Below are 18,696 nucleotides of genomic sequence, written 5' to 3'. Positions count from 1 at the left end.
TTGCCAAACCCAAGGTCACCTACGTTTTCTCTGACAATATCTTCTAGGAGTTTTTCTAGTTTTGTTTTCTATATTCAGGGCCTATAATCTTGAGTAAATATTTGTAAAGGCTATAAGGTCTGTTTCTAGATTCATTTTTTAAAACATGAAGTGTCTAGTAGTTCTAGCACTATTTATTGAAATTCCATTGAATTCTCTTCAATCCTTTGAAAAAAAATCAATTGATTGCATTTGTGTACATCTATTATAGGGCCTTCCATCCCAAGTTTCTGCATGTATTGAGATGTATAGTATTTTGGTGTTTTTGGCTTTTATATATATGGTGTCTTAATTGATTTTCTGATGTTAAACCAACCTTGCATTCCTGAGACAGATCTCTGGTCATGAGTATAATCCTTTACATTTGCTGAAAAATTAATATTAATGATATTTTGTTCACGTATTTTTATCTACACTGATGAGGGATAGTTGATTTGTAGTTTTCTTGTGATGTCCCTGACTTTGCTATCAGAATAACTTGGACCCCATAGTCTAATTTGGGAAATGTTTCCTCCTTTATTTTCTGGAGGCGTTTGTAAACAGTTAGTGATTTTTTTTTTTTAATTTATTTTGACAGGCAGAGTTAGACAGTGAGAGAGAGAGACAGAGAGAAAGGTCTTCCTTCCATTGGTTTACCCTACAAATGGCCACTATGGCCAGCATGCTGCACTGATCCAAAGCCAGGAGCCAGGTGCTTCCTCCCGGTCTCCCATGCAGGTGCAGGGGCCCAAGCACTTGGGCCATCCTCCACTGCCTTCCTGGGCCACAGCAGAGAGCTGGACTGGAAGAGGAGCAACTGGGACAAGAGCCCAGCACTGATATGGGATGCTGGTGCTGCAGGAGGAGGATTAACCAAGTGAGCCATGGCTCCAGGCCCTGGTTAGTGATATTTTTTAAATGTTTGATATAATTTACAAGTAAAGGCATTTGAATCTGAGATTTTCTTGTGAGAATATGTTCAATGAGAAATTACTTAGAGGTGGGTGTTTGACACAACTGTGAAGATACCTTTTGCGGGGACAGAGTTCTGGTGTAGGGGATTAAAATGCTGTTTGTGACACTGGCATCCTGTATCACAGTGCTGGATTGAGTCTCAGCTGCTCCAGTTCTAATCCAGCTTCTTACTAATATACTTGGAAAGGCAATGGAAGATGGCCCAAATACTTGAGCCCCTGTCATCTCTGTGGGAGACCAGGATGGAGTTGCTGACTCCTGGCTGAGCCCTGGTTGTGTCATTTGGAGAGCAAACCAGCACTTGGAATATCAATCACTCGATCAGTCAGTCTCTCCCTTTCAAATAAGTCAACCTTAAAAAAAAAAAAAAAAAAAAAAAAAAAAAAAAGATGAGAGCCAGCATGGTGGTACAGCCAGTTAAGCCATTGCTTTGCTTTCAAAGTTGGCATCCCATATTGGAGCACTTGTTTGAGTCCCAACTCTGCTTCCAGTTCCAGCTCTGTGAATTTGCACTCTGGGAGGCAGCAGGTGATGACTGAAGTACTTGGGTTCCTACCACCCACATGGAGACCCAGATGGGCTTCTAGGATCCTGGCTTCAGCCTGGACCAACCCTGGCCATGAAACTCCCATTGGGGAGTTTCTCTGACCCTCTTCTTTTCAGATAAATAAATAAAAAGGAGAAAAAAATAATATTGCTTGGGATACCTGTATCCCACATTGGAGTGTCTGGGTTCAAGTCTCAGCTCTGCTTCCTTTTTTTTTTTTTTTTTAAGGTTTATTTTATTTATTTGAAAGAGTCACAGAGAGAGAGGCAAAGAGACAGAGAGGTCTTTCATCCACTGGTTCACTCCCCAAATGGCCACAACAGCCAGAGCTGAGCCTATCCGAAGCCAGGAGCCATATGGGATGCTGGTACTGTATGTGGCAGCTTTACCCACTATGCCACAGTGCCAGATCCATCTTCAGTTTTTTTTTTTTTTTAAGATTTATTTATTTACTTGAAAGAGTTACACAGAGAGAGAAGGAGAGGTAGAGAGAGAGAGGTCTTCCATCTGCTGGTTCACTCCCCAGTTGGCTGCAAGGGCTGGAACTGTGCCAGTCCAAAGCCAGGAGCCAGGAGCTTCCTCCAGGTCTCCCACATGGGTGCAGGGGCCCAAGGACTTGGGTTATTCTCCATTGCTTTCCAAGGACGTAGCAGAGAGCTGGATCAGAAGTGGAGCAGCCGGGACAAGAACCAGCACCCATAAGGGATGCTGGTACTGCAAGTGGCAGCCTCACCCACTATGCCACAGTGCCAGCCCACCCCCCCACCTCAGCTCTGCTTCTAATTCCAGATTCCCTCTAATTTGCACTCTGGGAGATAGCTTGTAACAGGTCAAGTTCTTGGGTCCATGCCACCCACATGGAAGACCCAGGCTGAGTTCCAGAGTCATGGCTTCAACTTGACCCAACCCCAACTGTTGCAGGCATTTAGGGAGTAAACTAGCAATTAAAGAGTTTGCTCTGTATGTGTTTTTCTGCCTTTCAAATAAAATGAAAATGAGGGCCCGGCATTGCAGTTTTATGGATAAAGCTGCCACCTGCATTGCCATATAGGTGCGGTTCATGTCCCAGTCATTCCACTTCTGATCCTCCCTGCTAATGGCCTGGGAAAAGCAGTGAAGATGGCCCAGTGCTTGGGCTCTGCACCCATGTGGGAGACCTGGGAGAAGCTCCTGGCTTCAGCCTCTCCCAGCCCCAGTCATTTTGTCCATCTGGGAGCGAACACGCAGATGGAAGATCTCTGTCTTTCCCTCTTTCTATAACTCTTTCAAATAAATAAATAAATAAATATTTTTAAAAAATGAAAATGAATAAAGTTACTTACTCTAGTTCTATATACTAATTGTTAAGTCACTCTTGATCACTTTGATCTGTTATGTTCTGAATATACCCCTGCCCAGAATTCCTGAATTGAAATCTTAGCATCAGTGCATCCCCATTAAGAGGAGTTGATTAAATCACGTGAGTGGGTCCTCGTGAGTAGAGTTAGTGCCCTTGAAAAGAGGTTTGAGGGAGCTGTTCACTTGTGCCAGCAGAGGACACAGAGAAGGTGCCGTCTAAAGCAGAGAGCAAACCCTTATCAGACGCTGAATTCCTGGTGCTTTCATCATGGACTTTCTAGCCAGTAAGACTGAGAAATAATTTTTTTTTTTTAAGATTTATTTATTTATTTGAAAGTCAGAGTTACACAGAGAGAGAAGGAGAGGCAGAGAGAGAGACAGAGGTCTTCCATCTGCTGGTTCACTCCCCCAGTTGTCCGCAGTGGCCAGAGCTGCGTTGATCTGAAGCTAAGAGCCTCCTCCTGGTCTCCCACATGAATGCAGGGGCTCAAGGACTTGAGCCATCTTCTACTGCTTTCCCAGGCCACAGCAGAGAGCTGGATCGGAAGTGGAGCAGCCAGGACTCGAACTGGTGCCCATATGGGATGCCGGCATTGCAGACAATGGCTTAACCCGTTATGCCACAGTGCTGGCCTCAATATATTTCTTTTTCTTTAAAGATTTATTTATCTATTTATTTGAGAGGCAGAGTTACAGACAGAGAAAGGGAGGCTGGGAGGGGGGGTATCTTCCATCTGCTGGTTCACTCCCCAAATGGCTGCAGCAGCTGGAGCTGGGCCAGGCTGAAGCCAGGAACCAGGAGCTTCTTTCTAATGTCCCACATCGGTGCAGGGGCCTAAGCACTTGGGCCATCCTCCACTGCTTTCCCAGGCCATTAGCAGGGAGGTGTATTGGAAGTGTAGCAGCCAGAACTCAAACTGATGCCCATATGGGATATTAGCACTGCAGGCGGAGGCTTAACCTACTACACCATAGCACCAGCTCCAAATGCATATTTCTTATAAATACCCAGAATAGAGTATTTTGTCATAGTAGCCCAAGTAGACTAAGAGACAGTATCTTTGTGTATTTCAACTAAATTTTCTGGTTTTGGCAGAATGGGGGGTGCAGATAAAGAATATGTTTTAAAATATTTTTTAAATTTATTTGACAGGTAGAGTTACAGACAGTGAGACAGAGAGAGAGAGACAGAGAGAAAGGTCTTCCTTCCTTTGGTTTACTTCCCAAATGGCTATCACAGCCGGCGCTGTGTTGATCCGAAGCCAGGAGCCAGGCACTTCCTCCTGGTCTCCCACGCAGGTGCAGGGGCAGGGACCCAAGCACCTGGGCCATCCTCCACTGCCCTCCCGGGCCACAGCAGAGAGCTGGACTGGAAAGGGAGCAACCGGGACTAGAACCCGACGCCCATATGGAATGCCGGCGCCGCAGGCGGAGGATTAACCAAGTGAGGCATGACTCTGGCCCCAGATAAAGAATATTCTTAATGGGGCTGGCACTGTGGCACAGCAGGCTAGCCTGCAGTGTGCGTTGTCAACATCCATATGTGTGTCGGTTTGAATCCTGACTGCTCAACTTCCAATCTGTCTCCCTGCTAATGTGCCTGGGGAAGCAGAAGAAGATGGCCCAAGTCCCTGGGCCCTTGCACCCATGTGAGAGACCCAAAAGAAGTGCCAGGCTCCTAGCTTTGATCTGGCCCAGCCCTGGCCATTGTGGCTATTTGGGGAGTGAACCAGCAAGTGGGAGATCTTTCTCTGCTTCTCCTCCTCTTTAACTCTGCCTTTTAAATAAATAAAAGATTTATTTGTTTATTTGAAACTCAGAGTTAGAATCAGGGAGAGACAGAGACAGAGAGCCTCTGTCCTCTGTGTACTCCCCAGTTGGCCACAATGGCCTAGGCTGGGCCAGGCTGAAGGCAGGAGCCAGGAACTTCATCTGAGAATTCCACATGTGTGCACCTATTCAAATGATGTGTGATTTTTGCTCTTCATTTTATGGATGTGATGAATCATATTTTTGACTTGCATATTTTGAATTATCCTTGCCTCCCTGGGATAAATCTCACTTGATCGTGGTGTAGAATCTTTGTGATGTGCTGTTGGATCGAGTTTGTTAGTATTTTGTTGGGATTTTCTATATCTGTATTCATCAAGGACAGTGGTCTGTAGTTTCCTTTTTGTGTGTGTCTTTTTCTGGTTTTGGTATTAGCACTGTTAAGTGGCCTTGTAGAATAGTTTGGAGACTTAACATTGCTTATTTAATCTTGTAATTATTGATCTATTTAAATTTTCTTTTTAAAAATTACTTTTATTTGAAAGGAAGAGTTACAGAGACAAAGGGGAGAAAGAAAGGAGAGAGATCTTCTATCCACTGGTTCACTCTCCAAATGACTGCAATGGACAGGGCTGGCCAGTTTGGAGCCAGGAGCCAGAACTCCATCCAGGTCTCCCACGTGGTTAGCAGAGACCCAAGCTGTGGGCCATCTTCTTCTGCTTTCTCAGGTGGATTGGCAGGGAGCTGGATTCAAAGTGGAACACGTGGAACTTGAACTGGCACCCATATGGGATGCCAGCATTGCAGGCAGAGACTTAAATCACTGTGTCCCCCAATGCCAGCCCCTGAATTTTCTATTTTTTTATTTGATCTTGGTAGGCTGTATATGTACATGGATTTAAACATTTTTTCTGGTTTTCCAATTTTTTTTTTTTTTGACAGGCAGAGTGGATAGTGAGAGAGAGAGACAGAGAGAAAGGTCTTCCTTTTTGCCGTTGGTTCACCCTCCAATGGCCACTGCGGCCGGCGCATCTCGCTGATCCGAAGCCAGGAGCCAGGCGCTTCTCCCGGTCTCCCATGCAGGTGCAGGGCCCAAGCATTTGGGCCATCCTCCACTGCCTTCCCCGGGCCATAGCAGAGAGCTGGCCTGGAAGAGGGGCAACCGAGATAGAATCCGGCGCCCCAACCGGGACTAGAACCCGGTGTGCCGACGCCGCAAGGCGGAGGATTAGCCTGTTAAGCCACGGCGCCGGCTTGGTTTTCCAATTTTTAAAAAGATTTTTAAATTTCTTCATTTATTTGAAAGGCTGAGGAGGGGAGAGGGAGTGGGAGAGAGAGAGAGAGAGAAATGGAAGGAGAGAGACAGAAAGAGCTTTCACCCAGACTCACTTCCCAGATAGCCAGTTCTGGGCCAGGCTGAAGCCAGGAGCCAGGAGCTCAGTCTGGGCCCCCCATGTGAATGTTAGAGACTCAGAGACTTGGGTCATCTTCCACTGCTTTCCCAGGCCCATTATCATGGAGCTGGATCAGAAGTTGAGCAGCTGAGATGCAAACTGGCATTCTGATATGGGATGCTCGATGCTGGCATTGTAAGCTTAACCCTCTGCACCCAATGCCAGCCCCTAGTTTTCTAATTTGTTAATGTAATATATAACTGTCCATTATAGTTATTATGATCCTTTGGTATCCATTGTATTGTCCTTTTTGTTCTTAATTTTATTTGTGTGTTTTCATTTTTTAAAGATATATGTACTTATTTGAAAGGCAGAATTAGAGAGAGAGGGAGAGATACAGAGACAGTTTTCCATGCACTGGTTCACTCCCCAAATGACTGCAGTGGCTGGGTCTGGGTCTGGCCATAGCCAGAAGCCTGGAACTCCCTCTGGGTCTCCCGCTTGGGTGGCAGGGGTCCAGGCACTGAGATCATAAGTGCTTTCCTAAGTGCATTAGCAGGGAGCTGGATCAGAAGTAGAACAGCTGTGCCTCGAACCAGAGCTCATTTGGGATGCCTGTGTTGCAGGTGGTGGTTTAACCCACTGTGCCACAACAGCAGCACTTCTCCCTCTTTTCTTTATTCTTGCTAAAATTTAAAAATTGTATCTGTCTCAAAAGATCAGTTTTTGTTTTGCTAATCTTTTGCATTTTTATCTTGATTTTCTTTATTTTTTGTTCTGATCTTTATTATTTATTTCCTTCTAGTAATGTTTTTTATCTTGCTGTTTGGGGTCCTTTAGTTACATTGTTTAAGTTGGTATTTAAAATCTTACTTTTTTAGGCTGGCACAGCGGCTCACTAGGCTAATCCTTCGCCTGCGGTGCCGGCACACCAGGTTCTAGTCCCAGTTGGGGCGCCGGATTCTGTCCTGGTTTCTCCTCTTTCAGGCCAGCTCTCTGCTGTGGCCTGGAAGTGCGGTGGAAGCTGGCCAAAGTGCTTGGGCCCTGCATCCACGTGGGTCTGTCTCTCTCTCTCACTGGCCACTCTGCCTGTCAAAAAAAAAAAAAAAAAATCGTACTTTTTTGATATCTGTATTCATTGTCATAAACTTTTTAAAAAATGTGGATTTTGATGTATCTCATGGGTTTTGATATGTTGATGTTTCATTTGTTTTAGGAAATGTTTTTTCTTTTAATTTCTTAAATGACCATTTGGTCACTTAGGAGCATGTGTTTACATGTATTTGTACAGTGTTCATTCTTCTGTTGTTGATTGCTAGTTGTGGAACATCAGGTTAAGCTGCCACTTGGCAATGCCAGCATCCAATATCACAGTGTTGGTTTGAGTCCTGGCTCCTCTGCTTCTGATCCAGCTTACTGCTAATGTGCCTGGGAAGCCAACAGAGGATGGCCCAAGTACTTGGGCCCCTGCCACTCATGTGGGAGACTCGGATGGAATTACAGGCTCCTGGCTTTAGTCTGGTTAGTCCTAGCTATTGTGGACATTTGGGGAGTGGACCAGCAGATAGAAGAGCTCTCGCTCTCGCTCTCTCTCCCTCTCTCTCTTTCTCCTCCTTCCCTCCCTTTCTTTGTCACTCTGCCTTTCAAATATATGAATCTTAACATAAAAATGTCATGTTCTGTAGAACTCAAAATATGTTGTCAAAATGTCGTGTAACCCTTTGTTTGAAGTGTTTTGCTTGTTACCACCAAAAATACTTGTTGAACAAGTCATGAAAGCCACTTCTTTGTATTGTGTGCAATATTTGGGGGATATCATATTTACCCAGTGTCCAATTTAAAGGAGACTTTATATATGTATGTAAAAGATAATATATTGTTCCAGTGTCCTATTTATAGGACCATCTGTATTTTCATTTTTGGTGATAATAAAGTATATATAGTTCTACATATAATTTCCAACCTATTTTAGTGCACCTGTGTCAATTGTGTTTTAATATTCACAGAATTGAAAACTTGGGACTTAATGGGTCAATAATTGCCCACTGAGAAAATTCACAAATTTTGAGGTGCATTTGTTGTACAAAAAAAAATTGATAGTACAACTTCCACAAGGATTGAAAATACATTTTGCAATGTCATTTCTTGTTTAGCTACTGTAAAGTCTAAACTTATAATAAACTTGTTAAGAATAAATTGAACTTGATTTCTGATGGAGAAAAATGAACTTCTTGTTTGCCTGCAAAGCAGAGAGCTGTGTCAGGCAGTGTCCTCCAACAAAGCCCAAATCGCTGTTACAATCTCTTGGGGAGCCTGACCTTGAGGGACTGGGGAATTTCAGAATCTGCAATTTTGAAGTTTTTCAGGTTTTTTAGTGTGATCACAGCTGCTGAAAAATTGACTGATAAACAGGGTCAGTGAGTTTAGGCTCTCACTGATTGGCTGTTGCCTATGAACACTGGGCTGTCATGGATTCTTTGTCTTTCAGGACTGGGACTTTCTCTATTACCAGAATTTTAGAAGCTTGATCTATCAGTGATTTGATGGATTTTAAGAGATTAATTACTGGGGTGAGGTTATTGTTGACTGTCTGACTTGCAAAGCATATGAAGTTATCCAAAGTTATACGTGAACAATGGGTCAGAGAAAGACTTTTCCTTTATTAAACACCACAAATAAGCAATTTAATTTTGCATCCCCCTCTTTTTTAATCTTCCCATAACCAAACCTTCAGAAAGACCATAGGTATTTTCTAGATTTTTATTTGGGGTGTATAATTTTAACCTAATATTTACATTAAATGATTCAGTTACCAATTACAGTGAGATAAACAGCTCTAAATGTTGACATTTGCGATGTATTGCTAAATATAGGATATGTATGCCATCCGGACAAGTCAACACAGGAATTAGGACAAAATTATCAAATATGGAGTGTTTTTTTAATTATATCTGGGTCTAATTTATAAAGCTGAGTTAAGAGAGGCTGGCGTTGTGGTGTAGTGGGTAAAGCCACTGCTTGCAATGCCAGCATTCCACATGGGTACTGGTTCTGGACCTGGCTGCTCCTCTTGTGCCTAGTTGCTGCACTTCTGATCCAGCTCTCTGCTAATGTGCCTGGGAAATCAGTGGAAGATGATCCAGGTGCTATATAAAGTTGAGTTAGAGTGACAATACCATTGAAAGAAAAGAGTTTTTTGTTTTTTAAGATTTATTTATTTATTTTGACAGGCAGAGTGGACAGTGAGAGAGAGAGAGAGAGAAAGGTCTTCCTTTGCCGTTGGTTCACCCCACAATGGCCGCTGTGGCCGGCGCTCCACGCTGATCCGAAGCCAGGAGCCAGGTGCTTCTCCTGGTCTCCCATGCGGGTGCAGGGCCCAAGCACTTGGGCCATCCTCCACTGCACTCCCGGGCCACAGCAGAGAGCTGGACTGGAAGAGGAGAAACCGGGACAGAATCTGGCGCCCCAACCAGGACTAGAACCTGGTGTGCCGGTGCCGCAGGCGGAGGATTAGCCTAGTGAGCTGCAGCACCGGCCTATTAATTTATTTGAAAGAGAGTCAAGGAGAAAGAGGGAGGAGGAAAGGAGGCAGGGAGAGAGCACAATATCCTTCTGCTGGTTCACTCCCTAAATGACCACAACAGCCATGTCTGGCCATGTCTGGGCCAGATGGAAACCAGGAGTCAGGAACTCCATCCTCTTTTCCCACATAGGTAGCAGGGGCCCAAGTGCTTGGGCCATCTTGGGCTGCCTTCCCCGGCACATTAGCAAGGAGTTGGATTAGAAACAGATCAATTGAGACTCAAACTGGCCCTCCAATACAGAATGCCAGCATCACCAGTGGAGCTTAACCCACTGCACCACAACACCTTCCTGTGATAGGAAAAGCTTAATGTTACGGTTTTGGAAAGTAAATGCACTGCACACACCACACAGGCCACGAAAGATCTCATCATTTGAAAAAAGCAGCAGAGACAGAAGAGGAGGAACTAGGATCCTGCCTTCATGACTAAAAGAATGTTATTGGGTGGAGGTGGGGAGACATCCTCATCCGCATTGGACAGGAAGGGAATACCATTAGGATTTGCTTTGCAGAGGTAGGGGTTTGTAATACTTGTAATATAAATTTCAGGTATCTTAGTGACTTGCAAGAAAGAGAAGTAAACAACTTTGGTCTTGTGGTTAGTGATTAAAAATACAGAACTTGGGATGGCGCCATAGCGCAGTGGGTTAATCCTCCACCTGTGGCACCGGCATCCCATATGGGCGCTGGTTCTAGTCCCAGCTGCTCCACTTCTGATCAGTCTCTCTGCTGTGGCCTGGGAAAGCAGTAGAGGATGGACCAAGTCCATGAGACCCTGCACCTGCATGGGGGACCCGGAAGAGGCTCCTGGCTCCTGGCTTCAGATCGGTGCAGCACCAGCCGTTGTGGCCATTTGGGGGTGAACCAATGGAAGGAAGACCTTTCTCTCTGTCTCTCCCTCTCACTGTAACTCTACCTTTCAAGTGAATAAATTAAAAAAATCTTTTAAAAAAAATACAGAACATAAGAGAACACAGATAAGTCCTATGTGTCCAGAGCACTGTCAACCCTACTCCCGTTTCCAGCGTGTTCTACCATTCTGAAACAACACATCACCACATTGCTTCCTTGTCCATTTTCACTTTTGTGGTGAGTCATTCATTATCTCTGTTTCTCCCATCATACAGCTAATGAAAATAAAACATCCGCATTTTGTAGATGAATGCATAAGTGTAGAGAAGGTTCCAGCACAGCCACAGGCTCAGTCTTCATTCTCTGACTTCCTAGACTTCGCCCTCTTAAACTTCATTGAGATCTTTATTTTTACGTGGCACAGATACATTTCTCTAGAACTGTTTCTGCAACTTCCTTTAAATAACTACACAATGGCTGGCGCCGCGGCTCACTAGGTTAATCCTCCGCCTGCGGCGCCGGTACTCCAGGTTCTAGTCCCGGTTGAGGCGCGGGTTCTGTCCATAGTAAGCTATGCTTCCGCCTGCAGTGCCAGCATCCCATATGGGTGCTGGTTCGAGTCCCGGCTGCTCCACTTCCGATCCAGCTCTCTGCTGTGGCCTGGGGAAGCAGTGGAAGATGGCCCAAGTGCTTGGGCGCCTGCACCCATGTGGGAGACCCAGGAGAAGCTCCTGGTTTTGGACTGACCCAGCTCCAGCCGTTGTGGCCATTTGGGGAGTGAACTAACGGATGAAAAACCTCTCTCCACTTCTCAAATATATCAGTCTTTAAAAAGATTATAAACAAATGACGTTTTGAGTGGTTGTATAGTGCCTTTATGGCATGAAAAATTTGAAATAATACATCCCTAAGATTTGCGTGAATATCCTTTTACTATATCCAGGAAAATCTAGGTGTGTCGCCTTTAAGAGACAGCGGGGCTCCGTCCTCTTTGTGGAGACCTGGAACTCCATTTCCCAGAGTCCTCCACGGGGTATTATGCATTTATCCGTAGTTGGAGGGACCAGCGCGCTACAGACGTGCGGGAAGCGTCGGAACTACACAACCCAGAATTCCGTGGGGCGGCCAGGACTGAGCCAATGCAGGCCTGAGAGGCGACGCTTGCGTGCGCGCACGTCACGTGAGGGCAGTACTTCCGGCGTCCTCCAGGGAGCTGCCATTTTTGTTGCTCTATGGTTGCTTTAATGTTTCGGGCCGAGGAGCGCTTGGTTGTTACCTAGGCGTCGGGGAGGCAAAGCACGCTAAGAAGAGGTTTGGTTCCCACTGCTAAGAGGCGAGCGTGACCGGGCTGGGGACGCCGTGGCCCTGTCTCGGTCGCGGTTGCCGGCCGCTCTCTGCCCTGTTCTCTGGCTCGGCTGGCGGAGGCCGTCCCCATGAACTCGACTCCGGTGGGTGCTGCGTTCCCAGGCCCGCACCCGAGTGCTAAGGCTCGGATGGAGGAGCGCCTTCTCGGTTCATTGTGTCCAGAGACGGGCGCTGTGGTGTGGGTGCTTCTATTTCAGTCATGATGAGGTGCGAGGGAGAGCATTGAGGAAACTTTGTGCAGCCAAGTGAGGGTTTGGTGCCATTGCAATGGCAGTGGGGCAGCTGGGAGCCGTGGGGTGTTGCGAAGGGAGGGCGGATGGGAAGGCTGTGACTAGAGTTCGCAGTAAAGATTGCATGGAACGGTGGGGTGCGGAGGCGGGGAGGCTGGAGAGGAGGCCCCGGGAATATCATGGTAAGGTGGGACGGGCGGTGGTAGGGGGAGATGTCATGAGGTTCTGGGAGCCGGCAAGGTTTCTTGCTGCATCGTGCATGACGTGTAAGTGCAGATTAAGGCATTAAGCACCATCCTAGGTTTTCTCTTTCCCCGGTGTTGGGGAAGTCAGCTTGGTCTAGGGTTTGGCTGTCATTGTCCTCAGGGGTCGCAAAGTGAAGGCATTGAATGGGTAGATGGATACAATGGTTTGGAGATACCGTGGAATGGTGGGTGTGCACCGGACCAGGGCATGGCCTGAGGTTCAGATTGAATAGGGAATGCTTTTGCAGTTTTTATTCACTTTATTTCAGAGACAGAGAGAGAGATCTTCCATCTTTTGGGTCATTACCTAAATGCCCTCAACAGGATCTCCCACTCTGGTGACAGGGACCCAAGTACTTGAGCCGTATCTGCTTCCCAGGTTGAGCATTGGTAGGACACTTGGTTGGAAGCAGAGTAGCTGGAACTCGAACCAGGCACTCCTGTAGGGATGTAAGCCAGTCCTCCTAATGCCCACTTCCATGAGTAGGGAGTTCTCGCAGTTTTGATTTGAGATGAGTTCTGTGGCGAGAGGAGGAATGGGTCCACAGTCCTGATAACTTCCTCCAAAAGCAGTAGACCTGGGAGAGTCTGGCTAGTGTCTGCTGAAAGGAAGGCCCGGATGGGCTAAGGATATGGAGACTGAGGTATGAGGTGTGTGTTCGGTTTCTTTATCTGTGACCTTGGTTGACCGTTAGTGTCTGTCTCTGTGGAACGAGAGAAAGCTCATGCGGGCTAGTGGAGCAGCTGGGCTGCAGACTAAGTCACTGCTCTCTTCCACATTTGAGCAAGAGGCAGGATTTACTGATGCAGCAAAGGGCCCCCGGCAAGCTGCTTTCAGACAGATATGTAGCAGATGGGTCTTGTTGCAGAAAGGACTAGTAGTACGTGCCTGCTCAGCTCCTCCATTCAAGTCATTAATTTAAGATTGTTTGGAACACTTATTTAAGCTCTAAATTAAATAGTATCCCTGTAAGTAAATGTGCATAGACAGAGAATTAGAAGTGAAGTTAGGGGGCCGGTGCTGTGGCGTAATGGGTAAAGCTGTCATCTGCAGTGCTGGCATCCCATATGGGCACTGGTTCAAGACTCGGCTGCCTCACTTCTGATCCAGCTCTCTGCTATGGCCTGGGAAAGCAGTAGAAGTTGGCCCAAGTCTTTGGGCTCCTGCACCCATGTGAAAGACCTGGAAGGAGCTCCTGGCTCCTGGCTTCAGATCAGTGCAGCTCCGGCTGTTGCTGCCAATTGGAATGTGAACCAGCGGATAGAAGATCTCTCCCTCTCTCTGCCTCTCTTTCTCTCTCTGTTTAACTCTGATTTTCAAATAAATAATTCTTAAAAAGAAGTGAATTTATCCTGTAAGATAAATTTCTACAAACACTTTATAATTAGCTTGATGCTACGTGTTTATCATGGAAAAAAAATTTTTTTGACAGGCAGAGTGGACAGTGAGAGAGAGAGAGAGAGAAAGGTTTTCCTTTTTTCCGTTGGTTCACCCCCCCAAATGGCCTCCACGGCCGACGCGCTGCGCTGATCCGAAGCCAGGAGCCAGGTGCTTCTCCTGGTCTCCCATGCGGGTACAGGGCCCAAGCATTTTGGCCATCCTCCACTGCACTCCCGGGCCACAGCAGAGAGCTGGACTGGAAGAGGAACAACCGGGACAGAATCTGGCGCCCCAACCGGGACTACAACCTGGTGTGCTGGTGCCGCAGGCGGAGGATTAGCATATTGAGCTGCGGTGCCGGCCTATCATGGAAAATTTTAATGGCATATCCTCAAATGTTAAAAATCTAAAAGTATACACCCAAATGTTCAAATGTGCCAGAGACACCTAGTGAAGTTCAGGTTGGAGGTCTCCACAACATGGTGGCTGGTATGTGAGCTAGACTGAAACTAGGGATTAAATTTAGGAGGCATCTTTTCTAGGTCATAGTTGTCAATGCTGTTGAGCGTGATGGAGCATCTGTGTTTCCAAAAGAGGCCAAAAAAACTGAGACTATCAGATACGGAGACTAGTTCTGAGCCCCTCATTCTTTTTTTTTTTTTTTAATAAAATATTTATTTAATTATTTATTTGAAAGGCAGAATTACAGAGAGGCAGAGGTTCAGAGATAGAAGTCTTCTGTCTGCTGGTTCACTCCCCAAATGGCTGCAATGGCCGGAGCTGAGCCGATGCAGAGCCATGAGCCAGAAGCTTCTTCCGGGTCTTCCATGTGGGTGCAGGGTCCCAAGGACTTGGGCCATCTTCCACTGCTTTTCCAGGCCATAGCAGAGAGCTAGATTGGAAGTAGAACAGCCGGGACTTGAACTGGTGCCCATATGGGATGCTGGCACTGCAGGCAGAGGCTTAGCTCACTATGCCACAGTGCCTCATTTCTATTCTTTTTTTTTTTTTTTTACAGGCAGAGTGGATAGTGAGAGAGAGAGAGAGAGACAGAGGGAAAGGTCTTCCTTTTTGCTGTTGGTTCACCCTCCAATGGCCGGCGCATCGCGCTGATCCGAAGCCAGGAGCCAGGTGCTTCTCCAAGTCTCCCATGCGGGTGCAGGGCCCAAGGACTTGGGCCATTCTCCACTGCCTTCCTGGGCCATAGCAGAGAGCTGGCCTGGAAGAGGGGCAACCGGGATAGAATCTGGTGCCCCAACTGGGACTAGAACCCGGTGTGCCGGCGCCACAAGGCGGAGGATTAGCCTGTTAAGCCACGGCACCGGCCTCATTTCTATTCTTTATCTCCAATTAACACTGATGCTATAGTCTAGGAATTCTGCCTCCTAAATTTAAATTTTTTTAAAGATTTATTTATTTATTTGAAAGTCAGAGTTACACAGAGAGAGGAGAGGCAGAGAGGTCTTCCATCTGTTGGTTCACTCCCCAGATGGCCGCAACAGCCGGAGCTGTGCCGATCCGAAGCCAGGAATCAGGAGCTTCTTCCAGGTCTCCCACGTGAATGCAGGAGCTCAATTACTTGGGCCATCCTCTACTGCTTTCCTGGGTGATAGCAGAGACCTGGACAGGAAGCGGAGCAGCCAGGTCTCGAACTAACACCCATATGGGATGCCGGCACTTCAGGCCAGGTGTTAACCCACTGCGCCACAGCGCTGGCCCCTTAAATTTAAATTTGACTCATTCTCTTTCGCCTGCTGGCCACCGTGTTCTGAATGTCTAACCTGAATTTTTGCCGGGAGCCTCTGGAACACATGACGCATGGCTTCACTCCTGATACTCCCTCTGAAAGTTCTGCATATTGTGATGTCCCCCTTCTTAGGTGGTGGAGTATCTGTCCTTCCAAACAAGGACACTGGATGGTGGTAGTGGGGGGTCCATGAAGGGGTGTGTGTGTGTATGTGTATTTATATATGAGTATGAGTGTGTAAGACAGTGGTGTCTAGGAGTGAGACTTCTGAGGTGAGAGTAACCATATGAGTGCCGAGGGGGAATGGGCGATCTGTGAGGAGCATGGCTAAGTGTTGACTAGGGTGGCATGAGGGTGTGGTAGAGTGGTGGAGGTCAGTGCTGGGTTTTGGGTGAGGTTTTGATGGAGAGCAGGTGATCTTGACTGCTTAAGGGACAGGGTGTGCAATCAGAAGTGAGAGACATGGGCCATGCTGTGGTGTAGTAGGTTAACCCTCCACCTGTGGTGCTGGAGTCCCATGGGAGGGAACCAATGGGAGGGCTATGGCCTTGCACCCTCATGGGAGACCTGGAAGAAGCTCTTGGCTTCAGATCAGCCCAGCTCCATCCGTTGTGGCCATTTGGGGAGTGAACCAGTGGATGGAAGACCTTTCTCTCTGCCTCTCCCTCTCTCTGTCTGTAACCCTGCCTGTCTAATTAATAAATAAAATCTTAAAAAAGAAGAAGAAGAAGTGAGGGACAGCCAGGAAGATGTGAGGTCCTCATGTAGGTTTGGGTGGCTGTCTGTGAAGTGAGAAAGAGTGCCAGGTGGGGAGACCTTCAAAGCAAGGGTTGAACTTCCCAGGGCATTGATGTTCTGGGCCAAGCCTGGGGCAGAATTGGCTGCTGAAGGTATTTGTCATGACCTACTGCCTGGTTTCTGTGTACAGAATGATCTGTTCGGAGGTAAAAGCAACCACTATAGTGTGTGTTGGGAGGTGTCTGGAATTGCAGTAAGAAGGAGCTAGAGAGATGACTGAGGGGTAATGAGACGTAGGTGGGAGGAGTGTAAAAGGATAGCCCTTTGTAGCAGGTGAAGTTGCTGCTTGCAGTGCCAGCATTCCGTTTGGGCTCCAGTTCGAGTCCCAGCTGCTCCACTTCTGATCCAGCTCTCTGCTGTGGCCTGGGAAAGCAGTGGAGGATGGCCCAGGTGCTGGGGCCCCTGCACCCGCACAGGAGACCCAGAAGAGGCTCCTGGCTCTTGGCTTTAGATCGGCACAGCTCCAGCCATTGTAGCCAGTTGGGGAGTGAACCAGCAGATGGGAGATCTCTCTGTCTATCTGTCTCTCTCTCTGCCTCTCTGTAACTCTGCCTTTCGATTAAGTAAATAAAATCTTTTTTTTTTAAAAAAAAAAAAAAAAAAAAAGGAGGCCCTTGACCCTAGCATTGGAGACCAGTGAGTCTGAGTTTGGTTGTCAGAGAAATTAGCTGATGAAATTAGGGGTAGGGTCCACATAGCAGGCCCACAGCCTGCTTGGTGCTTTTCTCCTTCTTTCAACACCTGTTTTTCTGTGTGCTGAATGCAGTGACCAATGGAGATGAGAGAAAAGGTGCCAGTAGCACTTAGGACCTGCTGTCTCATCCCCATTGGAAAGGGATGGAGAAGTCTAGCAAGATATGAGTATGTGGGGGAGAAGGACTGAGAACCTGGAGAGAGAAGTGTAGTAGTAGTGATTGTACCCAGTGGGGTTTAATTTAGGGATGTGACAACAGGAATAGGCCAATGCCATGACAGAGTTTATTTCTTACCCATTTACGAGGAAGATGCCTAGCACGTAATTCAGAGCCACGTGATGAAGCAATCCGGTTTTTGTAGGAGGCAAAAGACAAGGACAAGAGGTAAGGTTAGGATACAGCCTTTGTTAGCGTTCCCAAGGGAAAAGCAAGCCGGGCAGGGTGACCACCTTAGGTTTGGCTGATTTGAATAATTCGAGCACACCTGGAGCTCAAGGGCTATCACTCATTTCTTGCACCTGGCCCTGGGTTCATTCAGGATTAGGGAAATACTAGCTTGGTGTGAGAGTTAGATAAGAAGATTGTTCAGAATTTGGGGTCTGGATGGAAGGGGCAATGTAAACAAATTTGGCCCCATAAGCAGTGAATGCCAGATAGCTAAATGAAAATCTAAGAAGACAGCGTGACAAGAAGCTGCTTCTCTACTGACCTTTCCCAATTTTGGCAGGGCCGTGTGGTCTTTGAAGATGTGGCCGTATATTTCTCCCAGGAGGAGTGGGGACACCTTGATGAAGCGCAGAGGTTTTTATACTGTGATGTGATGCTGGAGAATTTGGCACTTTTGTCTTCACTAGGTAAGGTCCTCATACTCGCCCAGTATCCCTGGCTGGGTGCTTTTCTCTTCTTTTTACCCGAGGGTGGCTGTTTTCTCCACACTAGACTGTGGGTGCTGCTTCCTTCCCTTATACACGTTTTGTGGGAGCCGCATGGGTTCTGTGTACTGTATTTGTCTCCCCACAACCACCCCCATCCAATGCTGCTCTTGCAACATGAGCCTCGGGAGTTAGAAGTTTTGAAGTTTCTCCAAGAGATCCCAGTGATCTTGCCTGTCCCTGGTCAGATTGCCCCGTCCAGCTGCATGGACCCTCAGTTCCTCTTGGAGGTATTTTTGTGCTGTGCCAGGAATTTCAGTCACCTGATCCCCAGTTTGATTCTACAAGACTTCCCTGACTTTAAAGCATTTTTAGAATGTGGGATGGATCTGTGTGGGGGATCCAGGCCACTCCCCTTCCTTGTCATTCCCATGGGACTGGCCTCTTCCACATTCCCTATAATTTCTCACCTTTAGAAATGGGGAGTGCCCTGGGAACCTGAGAGGGTGGTATATCTCCATCAGGGCATTACTGGTACTGAAAGTTGGAAGAGAGTATGAAGTCACAGCTGGGTTCAGGTCACACTGGGAACCGTCCTGATGCCACGGCCAGTGACCACACCTCATTGCCGTGTCTTCTTCCCCATTGTCATTTCTACTCGGACTTCCTGCCGCTTCTTCTGCCCCATCTCTCACTTCTGTGGCCTCTGTGTCCTGCTCATTATATTCCACTGCTCCTTTAGCTTGGCCTCCAATATATGACTTGAGAGTTTAGGTGTTGTAAAGTCTGCACCTCTCTCTCTTGAACACTTGCTGCTCTGTTGCAGTCATATATCTCTGGGTTTGGAAACAACCTTGCACACCCTGCTCAACAGGAAGCCATTTAG

General features: G+C 47.0%; 1 protein-coding gene across 2 annotated transcripts in view; it reads left to right on the top strand.

The window, feature by feature from the left end:
- The window catches only part of LOC133748807 (zinc finger protein 304-like), a 33,106-nt gene that overhangs the window by 8,750 nt on the left and 5,660 nt on the right, over nucleotides 1–18,696 (top strand). Inside the window, exons 1-2 of one of the 2 annotated variants that reach the window (XM_062177798.1) lie at nucleotides 11,686–11,925; nucleotides 17,666–17,792. In XM_062177798.1, coding sequence (XP_062033782.1) covers nucleotides 11,911–11,925; nucleotides 17,666–17,792 — 142 coding nt within the window. In that variant the 5' untranslated portion in view covers nucleotides 11,686–11,910. Of the gene's footprint in view, nucleotides 1–11,685; nucleotides 11,926–17,665; nucleotides 17,793–18,696 lie in introns of those variants that run through there. The other variant, XM_062177792.1, reaches the window with a different exon arrangement.

Source organism: Lepus europaeus, chromosome 19 (assembly GCF_033115175.1).
Source record: "Lepus europaeus isolate LE1 chromosome 19, mLepTim1.pri, whole genome shotgun sequence".
In the NCBI taxonomy this organism is placed as follows: Eukaryota; Metazoa; Chordata; class Mammalia; order Lagomorpha; family Leporidae; genus Lepus; species Lepus europaeus.
Note: the sequence above shows the minus strand (reverse complement) of the source record. Positions and strands in the feature narration are given on the sequence as shown.